Source organism: Lepus europaeus, chromosome 1 (assembly GCF_033115175.1).
Source record: "Lepus europaeus isolate LE1 chromosome 1, mLepTim1.pri, whole genome shotgun sequence".
Classification (NCBI taxonomy): domain Eukaryota; kingdom Metazoa; phylum Chordata; class Mammalia; order Lagomorpha; family Leporidae; genus Lepus; species Lepus europaeus.
Window position 1 is genome coordinate 108941373 of NC_084827.1, and position 19631 is coordinate 108961003.

The 19631-nt window shown below is 37.1% G+C and overlaps 1 protein-coding gene across 3 annotated transcripts in view; it reads right to left on the minus strand.

Moving 5' to 3' along the window:
* Nucleotides 1–19631, minus strand: part of SCN9A (sodium voltage-gated channel alpha subunit 9) — a 107506-nt gene that overhangs the window by 58510 nt on the left and 29365 nt on the right. For 2 of the 3 annotated variants that reach the window (XM_062200223.1, XM_062200228.1), the window contains exons 11-16: nt 12865–13203; nt 10411–10537; nt 8182–8420; nt 6610–6783; nt 5297–5653; nt 2099–2575 (exon numbers count right to left, since the gene is read on the minus strand). In XM_062200223.1, the coding sequence (XP_062056207.1) occupies nt 2099–2575; nt 5297–5653; nt 6610–6783; nt 8182–8420; nt 10411–10537; nt 12865–13203 (1713 nt within the window). Of the gene's footprint in view, nt 1–2098; nt 2576–5296; nt 5654–6609; nt 6784–8181; nt 8421–10410; nt 10538–12831; nt 13204–19631 lie in introns of all 3 variants that reach the window. The other variant, XM_062200219.1, reaches the window with a different exon arrangement.

The following is a 19631-nucleotide window of genomic DNA, read 5'->3' on the forward strand; positions in this document are numbered from 1 at the left end:
GTTCTAACTCAAATACTGTGCTTAGTGATTTAAAAAGATTAGCCCAAGGTGGGCATGTGACATAGTGCATAAAGCTCCTTTTGAGATGCCCATATCCTATATTGAAGTTCCTGGGTCCAAGTCCTGGCTCATTCCTGATTCTAGCTCCCTGATGATGTGTATACCAAGAAGCAGCAGGTGATGTCCTGCCAATCAGCTGTGATGTTCTGATTGAGTTTTAGGTTCTGCATTAGGCCTCACTCAGCCCCAGTTGTTACAGGCATGGGGAGGTGAACTAGGAAATGAGAGATACATCTCTCTCTCTCTCCCTCTCACTCTCCCTCACCTCTATGAGTGTGAATGTGTTTGCCTCTCACAGATATAAAATAAATAATTTTTTAAAAGATTAGCTCATGCATTTTATTATACCATGTAAGGTGGCTCCAATCTCCTGTATATTATGGTGCTGTATACCATGGAAATGAAATAAACAAGAATGTATTGATAATCAATATTGAATATATTTTCCCAAATGTATTATAAATTCTTGGAAGGCAAGTTTTAATAAGATTAAGCAGACAGAAGACATCTGGTAAATATCTGACAAATAATTTCTAACATGACCTAAAAAAAGAACAAAATTATTTTAAATGATATATTGAAACTTCAAAACAATACCAATACTATAAAATAATTTGTGATCATACTAATGGCTATTAAATTTCACATATTAATAAAAGTTGCATGCATACCTTGACCCACTTAGAATACATAAGTCAAAGCTTATGTGGAGGATTCAAAAAATTGTGTTTAAAGAAAATCCTATTTTTTTTTGACAGGCAGAGTGGACAGTGAGAGAGACAGACAGACAGAAAGGTCTTCCTTTAATGTTGGTTCACCCTCCAATGGCCGCTGCGGCTGGCGCACCACGCTGATCCGAAGCCAGGAGCCAGGTGCTTCTCCTGGTCTCCCATGGGGTGCAGGGCCCAAGCACTTGGACCATCCTCCTCTGCACTCCCGGGCCACAACAGAGAGCTGGCCTGGAAGAGGGGCAACCGGGACAGAATCTGGAGCCCCAACTGGGACTAGAATGCAGTGTGCTGGCGCCGCAAGGCGGAGGATTAGTCTATTGAGCCGCGGCGCTGGCCATGAAAATCCTATTTTCAAAGAATTTACAGTACTATTTGATATAAATCACAATTTTTTCCAAAGTTAAAAAAATAATAAACTCAATTATAAATTCAGAAAGACACATAATATTGCATAGCCTTCAAAATGATAGAAGTTACATCCATTTTGGGAAAAATCAAAAGGTGTGATACATAACAATTTTCAGCACTTTTGAGTATTATTTAAAACATTTTATGTATTTTAATGTGTTAAGTTATTTAAGGCTTATGCAACTATGATTTAGGTAGCAATAGTTTTACAGATGAAGAACATGAGGGTCATGCCTTGAGAAACGCACATGGAATTTTGACTGGAGATGGAAATCACAAGCAAAGTGACATAGGTAGAGAGTATTTATGACCTAGAAGGAAATTACTTTGCTATGGGTAGTGGATTTATGAGTGAGTACTAGGAGATGCTCCTGATCAAGGAAGTTGGGGACACAGTGTGAAGGCTTTATGTTCAGTATGTAAGTCAGTAGACTTTAGAGACTGGAGACACATTACAAAAATGACATAATTAAGATTGAATCTAAGTAAAATGAACCAGGTAAGTTGACTAGGGTAGATGGAAAATGGAGGCAGAGGGATCATTTGGGACTCCACTTGTAATGGTTAGGAAAGAATAGTGAGTACAAGGATAAAGGTGTAAAGGTGACACAGAAGGAGGTGGATTTAACTGACACCATGGAAAAAGACTGTGTATGACTTTACAACTAGCATCAAACATGGAATGAAGATTGAGAAGAACAAGCTGGTACTTAGCTGGTAGCTAAGATTAAGACAATTATTAATAATCATACTTTATGAGATTAAGTCTTCAGGAAGCTAAACTGCACATAAAAACTAATCATCAGAAATGCAACGCTAGAACTCTGCCAATAAATATCTAAATTTTTATTTATTTCATATAATTTATATGAAACACAATGTACATAAAACAATCTTACCTCTTTGCTGTATTCACTCTCTGAATCACTGCTAAGTTCCTCAGTGTTCATATTTTCCAAATCAGATTCCCCAGGTGCAATTGGTACTGTCACCGTGAGGCTGGGATTATGGATAAATGATTGACAATCACTTTCTTCCATCAAGTGTTTGTCCATGCTACTTCCAAAACCACTGATTTTATCTTTTTCCTTGTGGAAGTTATAATCTTTGCTCATTTCAGCAAGTGTACGGTTAGAGATATAGTTTTCCTTCTTACTATTTAGATCTTCTGCTTGTCTTATCTCCTTGGAAATCTTTGGCTTTTTGGAAAATGCTTTTAGGATAAGTTCACGTAACGTTTGTTTCACATAATTTATCCCCTTCTTAATTCTGGTCACTGCAATCTGGAGATTGTTTGCATCAGTGTCTTCTTCAATTGCTGAAAGATTGTCTGAACTAAACGAGCTTAATAATAAAGCCAGAAATAGATTCAGTACCTATGTCAGGGTAGGGATGGCATGTAGAGAAATGGGAAGACAGGGAATGAAAAAGAAAATCAGCACATTCTCCTGAAAAACAGGCCACAATACAAATCAGTGTGGTGCTTCCTGCACGTTTTCACACACACAGATGAGAGCATATGGGAGAAGTAGGAGAGAGGGTTGACCTAGTACCACGATGTGCACGTTCCAGCTCCTGAGAACTATGAGTACAAGCTCAGACACACAGGCCAAGAATCAGCAAGGGAACAAAGAGAATGGTCCCTCACCAACATTGTTAACATCATTACTAAGTTAATTTATTTAACAGCAGTCCCTTCGTCAAATTTCCTTTTATGAGCCTAAATACTCTTCTAACATTGACCTATAATTACCACCTGTTACAAACAAGTAGAACAAGACACTTTTGCGTATTGTCTTTTACGCTGAAATCACTAATATAAACCTGAGTGAAATAAAACATTCTATTGTTCTAAACTTCTCTCTAAAAGTTAGGGCTATTAATCATTTTAATTAATTGGTAGTAAAATGACTAATGAATGAATTAGAAAAACAACAAAAAAAGAGTGGTCAGTTTAGCATATAACCCTAATATGGAGGACTATATCAAGAAAATAATCTTGTGTTTCTTCTCCTTTTCTAATTCTATATTCTTGGTAGTTCTTTAATTATTCAATATTTGCTTGTAAACTTTCTGAATTATACTTCCATTTTCTTTCATTACCATGATAGAAAAATAATGAATAACAATATGTCATCACAAATTCCATATAAAGACTCTACAATGTACCCTAATATTTTTACTAGAACTCTACATTGCCTTTCAAAAAAAACATCATTCTCACATCTGTATTCAAGTTAAAATATTAAATATTCTTCAAAGACTCACTGCAAAACTGTCCTGGAAACCCAGCCAAGAATTTATTTTTATTTTCTAAGTGTTAAGTGCATTTTATTTTAACCTCATAGCTAGCACTACCCCCTCTTCCTTGACTGATAATTTTTGTGAACAAGTTTTCTTTGTCCTAAGAGAGTATAATCATCTTGAGGACAAGACCTAGTGTATAATTATTTTTGCTGTATTCTTACTTAAATAATACCTAAACAATGCCTTCCAACTAAATAATACCTAAATACATTTCTTTTCATAAGAAGATGCTAAAGAATTTTGAATGATTAACTTGTTGAGAGCTTAAGAAGTCTACCTGCTTTTGCAGATGCCTGAATAAGTATTTACATATTTAAGTTACTTTTGGTATACCTTTAATGTGACATGTTTTTACAATTTGTACCTCCCACAACTTCAACAGTTTATGTCAAAAAATTCTAAGAAGAAACAAACAAACCAATCTTTCTTTCTATGGGAACTTAAGAATAAGAAACTCAGAAGAACCCAAGGGTATGTATATTTTATTCTATGTTAGAAGGGATTTGTAAGACTATATAAAATTAGAAATTTATTTATTTGTTATCATATGCAACTTGAGGGTTATCAAGAATTACAGAGTTATGATTCATGATGTACATTTCTGATACGTCAAGAATATTGGATATTTCACAATGTGTGCATCTGCAGTGTGCCTCATACATATGTGATGTGATGAATGTGTGTCTGTGTCTGTCCTTTGAAGCACTTTTAATATGACAGATGCAAGGAAAATAATTTAGCAACTTCTTTTCATGCCAGTGAGAAGTGAAGATATTTGTCATATGGCTGTTACCATACTTGATGAGAGGTTTATGCCAAACTGACCAATTGAGACCATTCAACCTGAGTTATCTGAAGGCAAGTGGCTCACAGAAGCATACTTTATCTCAGTTTTTTTGCTTCTTTAATCTAGAAAGTTTTAATCAACCAATACAAAGAAGAAAGACACAGAAAAGAAAGATAAGCCAAGATACCTTCATTAAAATAATAGGAAGATGGATAAAGAAAAGGTATAAACCAGTAGTTGGCAAACTTTTTCTGTTATGGATCAGATAATAAAAAAAATTTTAGGCTTTGTAGAACAGTCTTTATTGTAACTACTCACCTCTGCCAGTATAGTATAAAAACAGCTGTAAATGAATTAACATGTCCACATCCTAAGAAAAGTTTGCTATAGACAGTGAATTCTGAATTTCATTTAATGTGCAAATGTTATAAAGTATTATTCTTCTCATTTTATTAACCACTCAAAAATGCAATAATCACTGTTACCTTCCAAGGCCATCTAAAAACAGGCATTGGACTACATTTGGCCCATGGACCATAATTTAATGATCCTGGATATATATGCTTATATGTGACTTATAGAAAGTCTTATATGTGACTGTAGGATTGTGAGACAAGTCCTTTTATTTTCTGTGGTCCAAAATAACTTCATTTTTGTTATTGTTAACTGAATCATGTACTATTTACCAGAATAGCTTGATATCTGAATGTATTTTTAAGGAATATGAAAACCACAGAGTTAATTCATATCACAAGACTACCAAATGATGGAATGGTACCAGTTATCAAAATGAGAGAATATAGTGGATGGTTTTACATTAAAATAAATAAAGGGAAATTAGAAAAACATAATTATAGGTTATCTGGCCAGGGAAATTACAATATTTTGTTTTATTGCCTATTTTTCTCCATACCAATTAATAATCTTAGATTTAGTTAACTCTAAGGTTTTAATATACCATTTCATGTGATAATATTAAGAACATGAATATCTGATTACATACCACTAAGTTTCCAATCACCATGACCATCATGTAAACAATAAGGCACATAGCTTGGCCAGCGACTTCCATACAGTCCCACATGGTCTCTATCCACTCTCCACATAGTACGCGGAACACAATCAGGAAGGAGTGAAAGAAATCATTCATGTGCCATCGTGGGAGAGAACAGTCATCATTGATCTTGCAGACACATTCCTTGTAACTTTTACCAAAGAGCTGCATGCCGACCACAGCAAAAATGAAGACGATGATGGCCAATACCAATGTAAGGTTTCCCAGCGCCCCCACTGAGTTACCAATGATCTTTATCAGCATGTTCAGTGTTGGCCATGATTTTGCCAACTTGAACACTCGGAGCTAAAAGTAAAGATAAAGCTTAACGTTAGTCAGGATTGCTATAGAAGATTCTTACCATGGTTTTAAGTGTTGATATTTTTTTTACAACTGGTACTTTATCGTTAATTTTTTTAAAGAATTTTATTTATTTATTTGACAGGTAGAGTTAGAGACAGTGAGAGAGAGAGAGAGAGAGAGAGAGAGAGAGACAGAGAGAAAGGTCGTCCATCTGCTGGTTCACCCCCGAAATGGCCGCAACAGCCGGAGCTACGCCAATCTGAAGCCAGGAGCCAAGTGCCTCTTCCTGGTCTCCCAAGTGGGTACAGGGGCCCAAGCACTTGGGCCATCCTCCACTGCCTTCTCGGGCCACAGCAGAGAACTGGACTAGAAGAGGAGCATTCGGGACTAGAACCTGGTACCCATATGGGATACAGGCACTGCAGGCAGAGGATTAATCTAGTGCGCCACGGAGCCAGCCTCTATCATTGATTTTATTTTTTAATACTTTTATAAGTTTTTCATTTAGACATCTGAATTTAGCCCAATGATTTAGGGGTGAAATTTTAGGGGTGAAGTAGTCCATTTACTTTAATCTTTTTGTAACAGACAACAGTTATTTGGAGGATAATGACTTAATCTCTAATTATCAAATCCATAAAGTTATGAGCTTATGTAAACCATAAACTTTCACTGTGAAACAAATTATCACCTTAGTGAGTAAAGAAAATATTTCCATTGTACTTCAGAGAAGAACTGGATTTGTTTTCAGGATCCTAAAATTAAGATGTACATTTAATTTTTACTGTTTAAATGCATTAGTTAATGAATGAATGCTATTTTAGTAGATGTCAATACCTTAATCTTGCCTTTGATTCTCATTCTCAAGAATCCCCAAATTTTCAACAATAAAATAATGCATAGGACAAAAAAACATGTCTTTATTATAGAATATAATGGTAAAATTAGTTTATATTTACCAATCTGAATGATCGCAGAACAGACAATCCTTCCACATCTGCTAGAAAAAGCTCCACTAAACTTAGAGTCACAATAAGACTGTCAAAAATATTCCAGCCTACTTGGAAATACTCATACGGATCCATTGCAATTAGTTTTAAAACCATTTCAGCTGCAAAGATTCCAGTAAAGACCTAAGTGAGAAATACAATGTTTTTTGTATTATTACTTCAAGATATGGAATCAACATATGATGACAGTGAGCAATGACTTATTTGTTTAGAAAACACTATTTTCCAAAGTGCTAGACAATTTACATAGTCATCTCATTTAATTATATAAACTAGGTTATCACTATTTCTCTTGCTCTCATAAGCCTCATTGAATTAAAAGGCTCTGTCCTCACAGTTCTCATTATGTTTAGATAGAATTTTATAAAAGCATTTTAAATTCAGAAAAGTAAAACCTTTGACAACACAGTTACTCTTTGAAAAAACATATATAAGTCAACAGATTCTGAAAGAAAGAAAAAGGAAACAGATTGATACTGAAATTTGGAGCAAGTCCTTTTTCCTGATCTAAGTACTCTCAGAGCAATAAAGAACATGTCATCTCACTCTTTAAAGATTTATCACTAGAAGAGGAAAACATATTTAATTGACACAGTGGAAGCTAAAGTTAGACTTCCAACGTTTTGACACAAAAATGCATTGCAAAACATCATTAATTCATGACACTGGTATCAAAGGACTCACTTAAAAAGGCAATCCTTGAAGACTTGCTTATGAATCATTCAGGCATGCTTTGACTCAAAGAATCTAACCAGAGAAAGTTCAAAGGATAACAGTTGGGGTTGTAACTGTGAAAGACCATTTTAAAATAATGTAGCATCAAGAAGATTAAAATGGAGCATTTGAACATGTGGCTGTGGTAATATATAAGAAATATGGCAAATCCTCTTTAAGTTCACAGGGGTGCAGTCAACTCAGTGGAAAGAAACTGTTTTGCATGAACTAGACTTCCATGAACAAGTAGAAACTAACTGATCCTGCCTTTTCCCCAAAGATGAACAGAAAGAAAGGAATGCTAACTCAGAAAGTTGAAATATTTAACTTCTGGATAATGTTTGGAATATCTGTCTTATGCCACAGAACTAGTAAAAGGCAGGATCAGGATTCAAATCCAGATCTTTGGGACTCCAAAGGCCCAGATATTTCACCACTGTTGTGTCAAACTAATGTATCCATGGTGTATGGGATGCTTAATTAAAAGGAAACTGTAATGTAATTACACAATGAAAGAAAGTATGGAATTTTCAAAATGTTGCTCACAAGAAGTAGGCTGGCAGAAAGAAAAACAACAAACATTGTAACTCCAAAGGTGGTGCCATATTGCAGAAATACGAGCAGTAAATAGTGTTATTTATAGACTTCAACATGACAGCAAAGCTATTTTGAAATAGTACATATGAGTATATATAGTATCTATGAAATTTGACTCTGCTCATTGATTCATGTGGTAAACCCTAGATATGCAAGCTGCAGAAACATCTGACTTAAGAAAATCACAACGATGACATCCATGACACTCACCAAATTCCCCACAACCAGAACATTTTTGAATTCTTCAGTCATTGGATGGTGCTCCATGGCCATAAATAATGTGTTCAAAACAATGCAAATGGTAATTGCAAGATCTACAAAAGGATCCATTACAATAATATAGATAAACTTTTTGAATTTTATCCAAAATGGAGAGCAATTCCAGATCAAGAATGTGTGTGCAAATCTGTACCACCATGATGGACATTTTTGTCTAGATTCTTCAAGTTCTGGGGAAAAAAAAACAATACAGAGAACGTGCAATGAATCATTGTATATTTTATTCCTAAGCAGAAGTAAATTCTAACATTCAAACAAGGCTTGTGATTTTCTTAATGTTTACTTATTTATTTATGTGCAAGGCAGAGAGACAGACACATGAGGGACCCAACCACTGATACATTCCCCCAAATACCCTCAAAGGCTAGGACTGAGCCAGGTTGAAGCCAGAAGCTGGGGACTCGATCCAGGTCTTCCACAGGTGTGGCAGGGATTCAAATATTTGAGCCATCATCAGCTGCCTCCCAGGGTGTGTATTAGCAGGAAGTTAGTGTCAGGAGCAGAACCAGGACTTGAACCCAGCACTCTGGCATAAGATATGCCATTACAAGCAATGTCTCAACTGGCTCTACCAAATACCCACACCAAGGGATGAGATTTAGACTTTGCAAATGTAACAGGATTCTTTCTATGAAGTCTTAGCATATTATGTGAAAGTTTTGCATCACATAACTGAATTAAGCACAAGTGAGAATGCAGTGAAATGAATGACTGAAAGCTAGTATGTGTGATTCTCTCAGAGAAAAATATACCTAATATGACAGCAAACAGAACTGGTGTTTCCCTAATGGAGAAATATATATTTTCCACAAAACATCCATACTTTTCTCTGTGCATTTAATGCCAGACAAACCAGGAGGCAATTCTGTTCCATGCAGAAAAAAGTTCTTGGTAGCTCACAGGTGAGGACAATTCCAGAACCAAGATACCAAAATAATTTATGGAAAGGCTCATGCAATAGACATTTCACACTATTTTTTTATTTGATAGGTAGAGTTAGAGAGAGAGAGAGAGAGAGAGAAGTCTTCCTTCCGTTGGTTCACTCCCCAAATGGCCGCAACAGCCAGTGCTGCGCCGATCCGAAGCCAGGAGCCAGGTACTTCTTCCTGGTCTCCCATGTGGGTGCAGGGGCCCAAGCACTTGCGCCATCCTCCACTGCCCTCCCTGGCCACAGCATATAGCTGGACTGGAAGAGGAACAACTGGGACTAGAACCAGCGCCCATATGGGATGCTGGCGATGTGGCGGAGGATTAACCAAGTAAGCCAAGACGCGGGCCAACATTTCACACTATTAACCCATTTGCTTCTGACCACAAATTTAGGGGCAGGTAGAAATTCTGGCCCATGGTGGTTAACCCATGGTAAGTTATGATCTAGTGTACACTGTGGCACAAGAGGATGGAAGCCAGCACATTTTTAAAAAACACCTGCACTCTTTGACTCTTGACTTATTAAACAATATTGAGAGACTAGGTACTCTCTAAGATCACACAGTGATAGGGTTGTGTGGTTGAGTTAACCTAGTGTTCCATATCAATTACCATTATTTATCTTTCAATTTTTATATTATCCAATACTTATTTTTAGTCACAAATACCTTTAACCACTTTTAAGAACATAAAAACTATTCTATCAGTATCTATTGGTTATCTTTAGCATTGCTTAAAGTCTTTATATATATATATATATATATATATATATATATATATTTTTTTTTTTTTTTCTTTGAATGCTTCCTAAGAACTTCATGTGCCTCTTTAAAGATGACCAGGAGGGGCTGGTGCTATGGTGTAGTACATTAAGCCTCCACCTGTGGCTCCAGCATCCCATATGTTCATGTTCCAGCTGCTCACTTCCAACCCAGCTCCCTGCTGGGGTGCCTGGGCAAGCAGTAGAAGATGTCTCAAGTGCATGGGCCCTTGCACCCATGTGGGAGATCCAGAAGAAGCTCCTGGCTCCTGCTTCAGATCCACTCAGTTCCCATGTTGTAGCCGTTTGGAGAATGAACCAGCAGATGGAAGACCATTCTTTCTGTCTCTCCCCCTCTGTCTGTAACTCTGCCTCTCAAATAAATAAATAAACTCAGTAAAAAAAAGCTGACCAGAATTCAAATCAATTTTTATTTAAGAATCTATATGATAAAGAGTATTATCACATACCTTCTACAGTGTTTGTTAGTATGCTTGCTCTACTCATAGCTCTTTGTCTAAGATGAGGATCATTCAGCATATCTTCTGAAAGGAGATAGGAACTGGAACGCCTTTTTTTGCGTATTTGGGTTGTACCCTGGGGAAAAAGGATGATTAATGAAAATATTATGAATAGAATTCTAATAAATTATAGGCACAAGATAAATTTGTGCTTCATTAGCTGTACTGAGTAATTATATAGAGATTAGATTTTTGAATTATGTCTCTGCTACTACTGCTTTTATATCATACCATTTATTAACTGTCTCAGGTTCAACATTGGTAAAATGGGGATAATAATACTTTATATTCTTGTGAGGATTAAAGGAGTTAATATTTATGAAATACAAATATAGCTGCCTTTATTATTATATTATCATTATGATCTATCTTCCTTAGTGTCCAATTTATTCAAATAATTTTACCATTTAAGAGTTCTACAGGAGAACAACTAAAAAGTGTTGTAGTGCTCTGTTTACAAAGGAGTGGAACCTCAGTGTTCTCTGATAACTTTCTGCAATTATTCTTTGTTGAAGTAATAATAGCATGAAGTCTACAGTAATCACTTTCTTACTGGCAGAGAATACCTCGTGAGCTAAGCTGAAAATTTGATGACAAGTGACAGATTTTGCAAAGTGACAAAGTATAGTGAAACAGAGAATGCAAGCTCCATCTGAAAGAGGCGCCCACTGTTCTGCTCTAAAAATTGCTGCCGAGCAGTAATATAAACTCAGGCATCCCAAGCATGTTCATTTTTACATGAAAGTGTCTTATTTTTAAAACTTAGATATTAATTTAAATTTGAAACATTATGCTAGTTTGGTGCAGGCCAATACACACACACATATTTATATATACACATATAAATAACTGTAATTTTATTCCTATCAACTATTTTTCTTTTTATGTGTGATATGTGGTAGATATACTTTACAAACATATACAGGTCTAGAGTTATATATGTACAGACATACATTTGTGTTTACCAAACACATAGGCATAAATATGCACATATGTATGTACATATCACGTATGTTTTATATGCAGACACATATGTAGAACTGAAAATGGCATTTTTCAGAAGTGTCTCTATACCCATGTTCTCTCTGGTATAGTCTCTAATTTACTGACTTTCCAGAATCAAAGTTTTTTTTTTTTTTTCTCCAAGTCATATTTGTTTAATCAACCAATTTCTTTTGGGTACAGATAGGTTTCAGAACTAGAGATTATACTATTATATAACATGGCATATAATACTATTATAACATGCTAATATTAGTTTAGAACAGATTATGTCATATAATGTTTTTATTTTGACTTTATATTTTGCTACACTTTTTTGTTTCTTGCATTTCTATTGGATCTTGAAAGTATCTGCCAATTTCTCTACTTTTTGTTTTACTTTTAAGATTTATTGTAAAATTGATTTGTCTATGGTAAAAAATTCTAAAAATACTTCATTTAAAAGTTAGAAATAATCTCAAAATATGAGTTATATTTTACACATATTACATAAACATTATATATTACATATTATATATTAAATAACCAATGAAAAACAAAACACAACAAAAGTCCAATTCCATACAAAGTTAGCATGCTCATTTCATAAGGAAAAATGTCTGGACAAAAGGGCTTAAGCTGTATCATGCAAGCACAGAGGTCACATATTAAACCTAAAAGTACATGCATTCATTCAAACTGAAATAGGTGTGTGGCCATGGCTTTGATGGAACTGTAATCTCAGTTGAGATACTACATTTTCTTCAAATACGAATATATAAACATGTAGTATATGTTCAAAGTTTGTTGGCTTAGTCAAAGCTCCTGCTGACATTTACTATTAGAGCACAGTATAGAGAGTGGACTTAGGAGGTATCCTGGAAACCCCAGGAATCAGTAAGACCTCACTTTCAAGCCTAATCGTTTTTCTCCAACTACCCAGTGACTCTCAAACTCTTGGAGTTGTTTTGAAAAGATTTTTTGTTTTTGTTTTTCTGTCTGCTTGCTTGTATAAATGAATATGTTTCAGTTATTTTGTTTTTATTCATAGACTGTAAGCAAATTTCTTTATAAAAAAGAGCCTATTATCAATAAGGTCAGCACTATCAATGCCTTTAATATCTGAAAATTGTCTAAAGTAGTGATCGACAATCAGCTAAAAATCAATAGATAAATGGTTATTTTTTTAAAAATGAGATCTTTGAATTAGACTCCTACAATGCACAGCATGAATATTAAGTTAATGAGTTAATGATGTGTTTCTAAAGCAAGTGTTGTAAAATGCAGAGCCATTCACAGAACCAGAGAGAGAAGGTCCCTCCAGCAGAGAGAGTGACTGATGCAGGAAAAAGGGCTCAGCCATGCCTGAGCTATATAAAACGTCCTTACGCTGTCATCAGAAGTTGCCTTATCTATTATCACCTCTGGCAGAAGCTGTCCATTGGGGAGCATGAGGGCTGAGGGTCCATCAACCAGGGAGACCACACCATTGCAGTCCACGGCACTGTGCATCTTCCCGTTCATCGGCAGCATTGGGGGGGACCTACTGGCTTGGCTGAGGTTACTGCTGCGACGCTCCTGGGGTCTTTGGGGCACGAAGAGTGAGCCCCTTCTGCTCTCGTTGTCTCCAAAAATGCTGTGCTCATCATCTGCAAATTCAGTCTCAGACCCTATATCTTTTCCTCGACCCTTGAAACTGAAAAGACTTGTTCTGCTGCTGCGCCTTGCAGAAAACAAGGAACCACGAATGCTGAGTGGTGACTGCAAAACAGAGAGATGACATGTATGTGCTGTAACACTTATTCAAAAACTAGAAGAACAAACCGTATTATTCCCCCACTGAATCCTGTGTCCTTGCTGCTCCACTTTGGATCCCTCTCCCTGCTAATAGCCTGGGAAAAGCAGCAGAAGATGGCTCAAGTGTTTGGGTACCTGCCACTCATGTGGGAGATCCAGAAAAAGCTCTTGGCTCCTGGCTTTGGCCTGTCTCAGCACTGTCTGTTGTGGCCATCTGGGGAGTGAACCAGCACATGTGAGATCTTTCTCTCTTTCCCTCTCTCACCCAACTCTGGTTTTCAAATAAAATAAATCTTGAAAAAAAGAATTTGGCATCGATACCTGCTATATAATTTTCCTCATACCAATTGTTAAATTCCATAATAAATTGAAATTTTATTATTATTATTTTATTAATATAAAGGGAACAAATTTCATGCTAACCATAGGTATGGTTCCAAGAAGAAAAACATACTTTTCTCCCTTTTGCAGCTCTCCTTCCCTCTCTCCCTCCCTCCCCTCTTTTCCTTTTATCAGTTTTTGCAAAAATGTAACTTTTTTCCACTCTAAATTTTCCTTTATTTTAAAGATTTATTTATTTATTTGAAGGGAAGAGTTACAGAGAGGCAGGGGCAGAGAGAAAGAGAGAGAGAGAAAGAGGGAGAAAGGGGGAGAAAAGGGGAGGTCAGTCTTCCATCTGCTGGTTCACTCCCCAGATGGCCGCAACAGCTAGAGCTGCAAAACCAGAGCTGGGCTAATCCAAAGCCAGGAGCCAGAATATTCTTCCAGGTCTCCCACATGGATGCCAGGGCCAAAGGAATTGGGCCATCTTCCACTGCTTTCCTAGGCTATAACAGAGAGCTGGATCAGAAGTGGAGCAGCTGGAACTTGAACTGGCACCCATATGGAATGCCGGTGCTCTGCAGGTGGCGGATTTACCCACTGTGCCACAGTGCCAGCCCCTCTAATGTAAAAGACCATGCTATATGTTTTGCACAGCACCACTTTACAAATTTAGAGCCCAGTGGAAGTGTGCCAAAAATGACTTTTTAATATTAATGAGTTTACAAAGCCATGAAATATTAGAAGATGGAAAAAAGGCTACCAAGACCAGAAATAGTCAGACTTATGTGACACATGTCCATAATAAACTGTTTCCATATACCATATTAATGAAGTTATTTGAAATTATTCAGTTCAACACACAGAAGCACTTCATATGTAAAGGATAAAGCGATAGGCATTATAAACAATGGCAAACAAGTATGACAAGGTCTTTGCCTTCAAATTACCTTAGACTGCTCTTGTCATATTTGTTTTTATTAATGTTGTATATTTTCAAGCTCTGTCTCTTCATACACATTAAGGAACCTTTTGAAGAAGGAGAATCTATCTTTTATTTATTTCTATGTTTATCTGGAAAAATCTTGCACATTTAAGAGTAGAATTTGGAGATTTTAAATGAGGAGGGCAAAGAGCAGGAGAATAATTCTGAACAGGGCACTGAACAGAAGATTCAAACAAACGGAGAAGCCGGAGGGAAATCTGCATAATGGGGAGTGCTGCATTAGAGGGAGATAATTGAGTGTATCATGACAGGGGAAATGAGGAAGATGATTATTTCAGGTAGGGAAGTGTGTGCACTAAGCAATAAAGGCATGAAAATAATAGGGTCAGGGTCATTAGGGAAGAGTGAAGATTCTGGTTTGGTGAACTAAGAGTATCTGCAGATAGCAGAGATTTTGTGGCATGGAAAAAATATGGTTCTTATTCTCGAGTTAGTAGGCTTTATTAAAGCTAAGCAGAGGGATGGGTAGTGGGTTTTTGTGTTAGCAAAATGCTTTGGGGGTATAGAATGGAGGGACATGTTTAGGAGAACAGAAGCACTGGTTCATCTTGGGATTTGTACAAAATTTGGACTTGTACAGAATCAGGGTAGTAAGGCCTGAGGTCTGATGATTTCAGTGGAAAAATAAAGCAAAGAGAATTTCCACACAATCAGAATTAATAGATTATGCGAATACATGTTAGCAGGTGATAAGTTTGGGATTGGAGGGTGTCAAAGACATCAGCAAAGTTCTATAGCGAGTGACAAATATCCTGGTGAAACTGGACCTAGGGCAGTGAAGAAAGGGAAATGAATCTAAGATTTTTTTTTAACCAATGAGCATTTATAAATACAATTAGAAAAATCTAGAAGAAATGGATAGATTTCTGGACACCAACAATCTACCAAAATTGAGTCATGAAGACATATAAAATTTGCTTAGGCCAATAACCAAGATGGAGATTCAATCAGTAATAAAGACCCTTCCAATAAAGATCAGCCCGGGACCACATCACTTTAGTGATTAATTATACCAGATTTTAAAGAACTAACTTCAGTTCTTCTCAAGTTATTCAAAACAATGGAAAGGGAGGGAATCCTCCCAAACTCCTTCTATAAGGCTAGCATGTCCTTAATTCCAAAACAAGAAAAAGATACAACAAAGAAAGAGAACTATAGAATAATATCCCTGATGAACATAGTTGCAAAAATCCTCAACAAAATATTAGTTTATCAAATCCAACAACTGTCAGAAAGATCATTCACCTTGACCAAGTGGGATTTATCCTTGGCATATAAGGAATATTCAATATACAGAAATCAATAAATGTGATACATTACATTAACAATCTGAAGAATAAAAACCATATGATTATCTCAATAGATGCAAGGAAAACATTTAATAAAATATAATATCTTTTCATGATAAAAAAATCTTAAGTAAATTGAGTATAGAAGAAACATTCCCCACACAATGAAGGCAATTTATGACAAACCCACATCCAGCATCATATTAAATGGGGAAGTTGGAAGCATTTCCACTAAGATCCAAAACCTGACAAGGATGCCCATTTCACCATTGCTATTCAGTATAGCTCTGTAAGTTTTGGACAGAGCCATTAGGCAAGAAAAAGAAATCAAAGAGATACAAGTTGGAAAGGAGAAGTCGAAGTATCTCTGTTTGCAGAAGACATGATTTTATGGATAGGGTAACCAAAAATTCTACTAAGAGACTAATGGAACTCATTCGAGTTTGGCAAAGTTGCAGAATATAAAATCAACATTCAAATTTCAATAGCCTTTGTGTACACAAACAGTACCATGGCTGAGAAAGAACTTATTAGATCAGTCCCATTCACAATAGCTACAAAAATTTAAATATCTTAGAAAAAATTTAACCAAGGGAGTAGATCTCTATGATAAAGATTACAAAACATTAGGGAAAGATATGAAGAAGGCACCAAATGATGGGAAAATATTCCATGTCTATGGATTCAAAGAATCAATATCATCACAGTGTCAATACTGGGGCCAGCACTGTGGTATAGGGAGTTAAGCTACTGTCTGCTGTACCACCGTTCCATACAGGCACCAGTTTGAGCCCCAGCTACTCTACTTCTGATCCTTGCTAATGGCCTGGGAAAGAAGTGGAGGATAGCCCAAGTGCTTAGGCCCCAGGATCCATGTTAGAGACCCAGAAGAAGCACCTGGCTCCTGGCTTTAGATCGCTCAGCTCTGGCCATTGCAGCCATGTGGAGAGTGAATCAGTGGAAGGAAGATCTCTCTGTCTCCCTCCCTCTCTGTAATTTTGATTTTCAAATAATAAATAATAAAAAAATTTCAATACTGCACACCACAATTTACAGATTCAATGTAATACCAATCAAAAATCCAAAAAGGTTCTCAGATCTGCAAAAAAAAAATGACCTTAAAATTCATATGGAATCACAAGCAGCCTGAATAGTTAAAGCAGTCCTAAACAATAAAAATAAAGCAAGAGGCATATCATTCCCAGATTTCAAGACATATTGTTGGGCAGTTATAATGAAATCAGCCTGGTTCTGGCACAAGAATATACATGGGCACCAATGGAACAAATTAGAGACCCCAGAAATTAATCCATACATCTATAATCAACTATCTTTGACAAACAAACCAAAAATCACTCCCTGGTGAAAGAACTCTCTTCAACAAATGGTGCCATGAAAATTGCATTTCTGTATGCAGAAGTAAGAAACAATTCCCCTACTTTATATGTTATACAAAAATCAACTCACAATGGATTAGAGATCTAAATCTAAGGCCTGAAACTATCAAATTACTAGAGGAAAACACAGAGAATATTATAGAATACATTGGCATAAGCTTGACTTCTTGGAAAAGATACCAGATGTACAGGCAATAAAGGTAATAATAGACAAATGGGATTACTTCAAACTAAGAAGTTTCTGCACAGCAAAGCAAACGCTCAATAAAGAGGCAACTGACAGCCTAGGAGAACATATTTGCAAACTGTACATCTGATAAAAGATTGATAACCAGGATATATAAGGAGCTCAAGAAACTCAACAAAAGATGGAGTTCCAAGATGGCAGAGTAGGGAGGAGCTTACTGCTCTAGTCCAGGAGAAGGTAGTTTAAAAAAAGTGGGGAGAGTGTAATCTCAGGAAATAGGGAGAAAACAGCAGAGAAAACTTTATGCAGATTAGAGGGACACATTAGAACTACATGGAGGGTGTGGATGCCCACAACTCAAGACTCCAACAGCCGAGAATCTACACAACAGCATTGGGAAGTGAGGTGAGACTAGACCACAGCAACTCAAGCCATTGGCACTAAAGCTGCAGGAAGTGCCTAGAGGGAACCCAGCTTGAAGCTCCGTGAGGGATAGTGTACCTGTCAAAGGAGAGGAAAAATAAAATGGAGGGACACATTTCTCTCTCCCTTCTCACTTTACAATGATGTCCTGTAACAAGCCCAAAGAGTAGGTGCAATTTTGGATATACATAACAGCTGTGCCAGCTCATGTCCACACCTAGCAACCAACCGAGTGTGGACTCCGGACTCTGGTTGGGAGAATTCATGGGATTGGAAACTTGTGATTGTGGGAGGCTTCTGTGCCAGGACTGTGAAATAACTGAGGCTGTGTGGGAGGACTCACCATGTGGCTGGGACTTTGGGCAGTCACTGTGGGAGACTCCACACGCTCAGGGCTTCCTGGTTACCTGGTGAGGGACATTGCTGAGGAATCTGAACTTCAAGTGAGGACTGCACAGATCCTTTGTGTGGTCCTTGGGGCAGAGATGACTATTACACCCACTGGGGCAAGGGCTCAGGCACTGGTCTCCTTTGAGGAGAGGAACTTAGCTGAGCAGAATAAACTTCCTTATGGTTGGAAAAAAAAAAGAGGAGATTTTCCCTGCCAAATCCAGCTGTGTCACCTTAGACATGCCCTTCATCCTGCAGAACTGAACAGAGCTCCTCGGCCACATCCACTACAAGCCTCACCGAAATTAGACAATTCACTTATCTACAGAGGCATACTACAAAGATGAAAGCCACAACAACAACAACAACAACAACAAAGAAACCAAAATGTACCTCCACAAATGCCAAACAACAAACACATTAATTCAAGAAACAAGAATAAGAAAGATAACATAATGCTCTCAAAACAACAAAACACTTCAATACTAGATTGTGAAGATGATGAGATGAAAGAAATGCAAGAAATTGAATTCAAAAAATTCATCACAAGATTACCGAGAAGTAATCAGAAGCAAATGCACAAACTACTGAAATTTGTACAGGATGAAAGAAAATTTCTATGAAATTGAGATCTTGCCCGGCACCATGGCTCAATAGGCTAATCCTCCACCTATGGCGCCGGTACCCTGGGTTCTAGTCCCGGTCGGGGCACCGGATTCTGTCCCGGTTGCTCCTCTCCCAGTCCAGCTCTCTGCTGTGGCCTGGGAGTGCAGTGGAGGATGGCCCAAGTCTTTGGGCTCTGCACCCGCATGGAGACCAGGATAAGCACCTGGCTCCTGGCTTTGGATCAGCGTGGTGCGCCGGCCACAGCATGCTGGCCCCAGCGGCCATTGTGGGGTGAACCAATGGAAAAGGAAGACCTTTCTCTCTGTGTCTCTCTCTCTGACTGTCCACTCTGACTGTCAAAAAAAAAAAAAAAATAGACTCACAGCAGACTTCTCATCAGAAACCCTACAGGCTAGGAGAGAATAGAAAGATATATTCCAAGTCTTTAGAGAAATAGACCGTCATCCCAGAATAGTATACCCTGCAAAGCTCTCATTTATGAATGAAGGTGTATAAAGACCTTCCATGACAAACAGAAATTGAAAGAATTTATCATCACCCATCCAGCCCTGCAAAAGATACTTAAGGATGTGCTGCACACAGAAACACAGAAACATGGTCATCACTAGGAAATAAGGTAAAACAAGAACATCTCTCAGTAAAAGTTCAAAGAAAATTCAAAGTGAAAAATGGGAATATTTTTGGAAAAATTACAGGGTAAAGTCATTACTTATCAATAGTCAACCCTAATGTACATGGTCTCAATTCCTCAA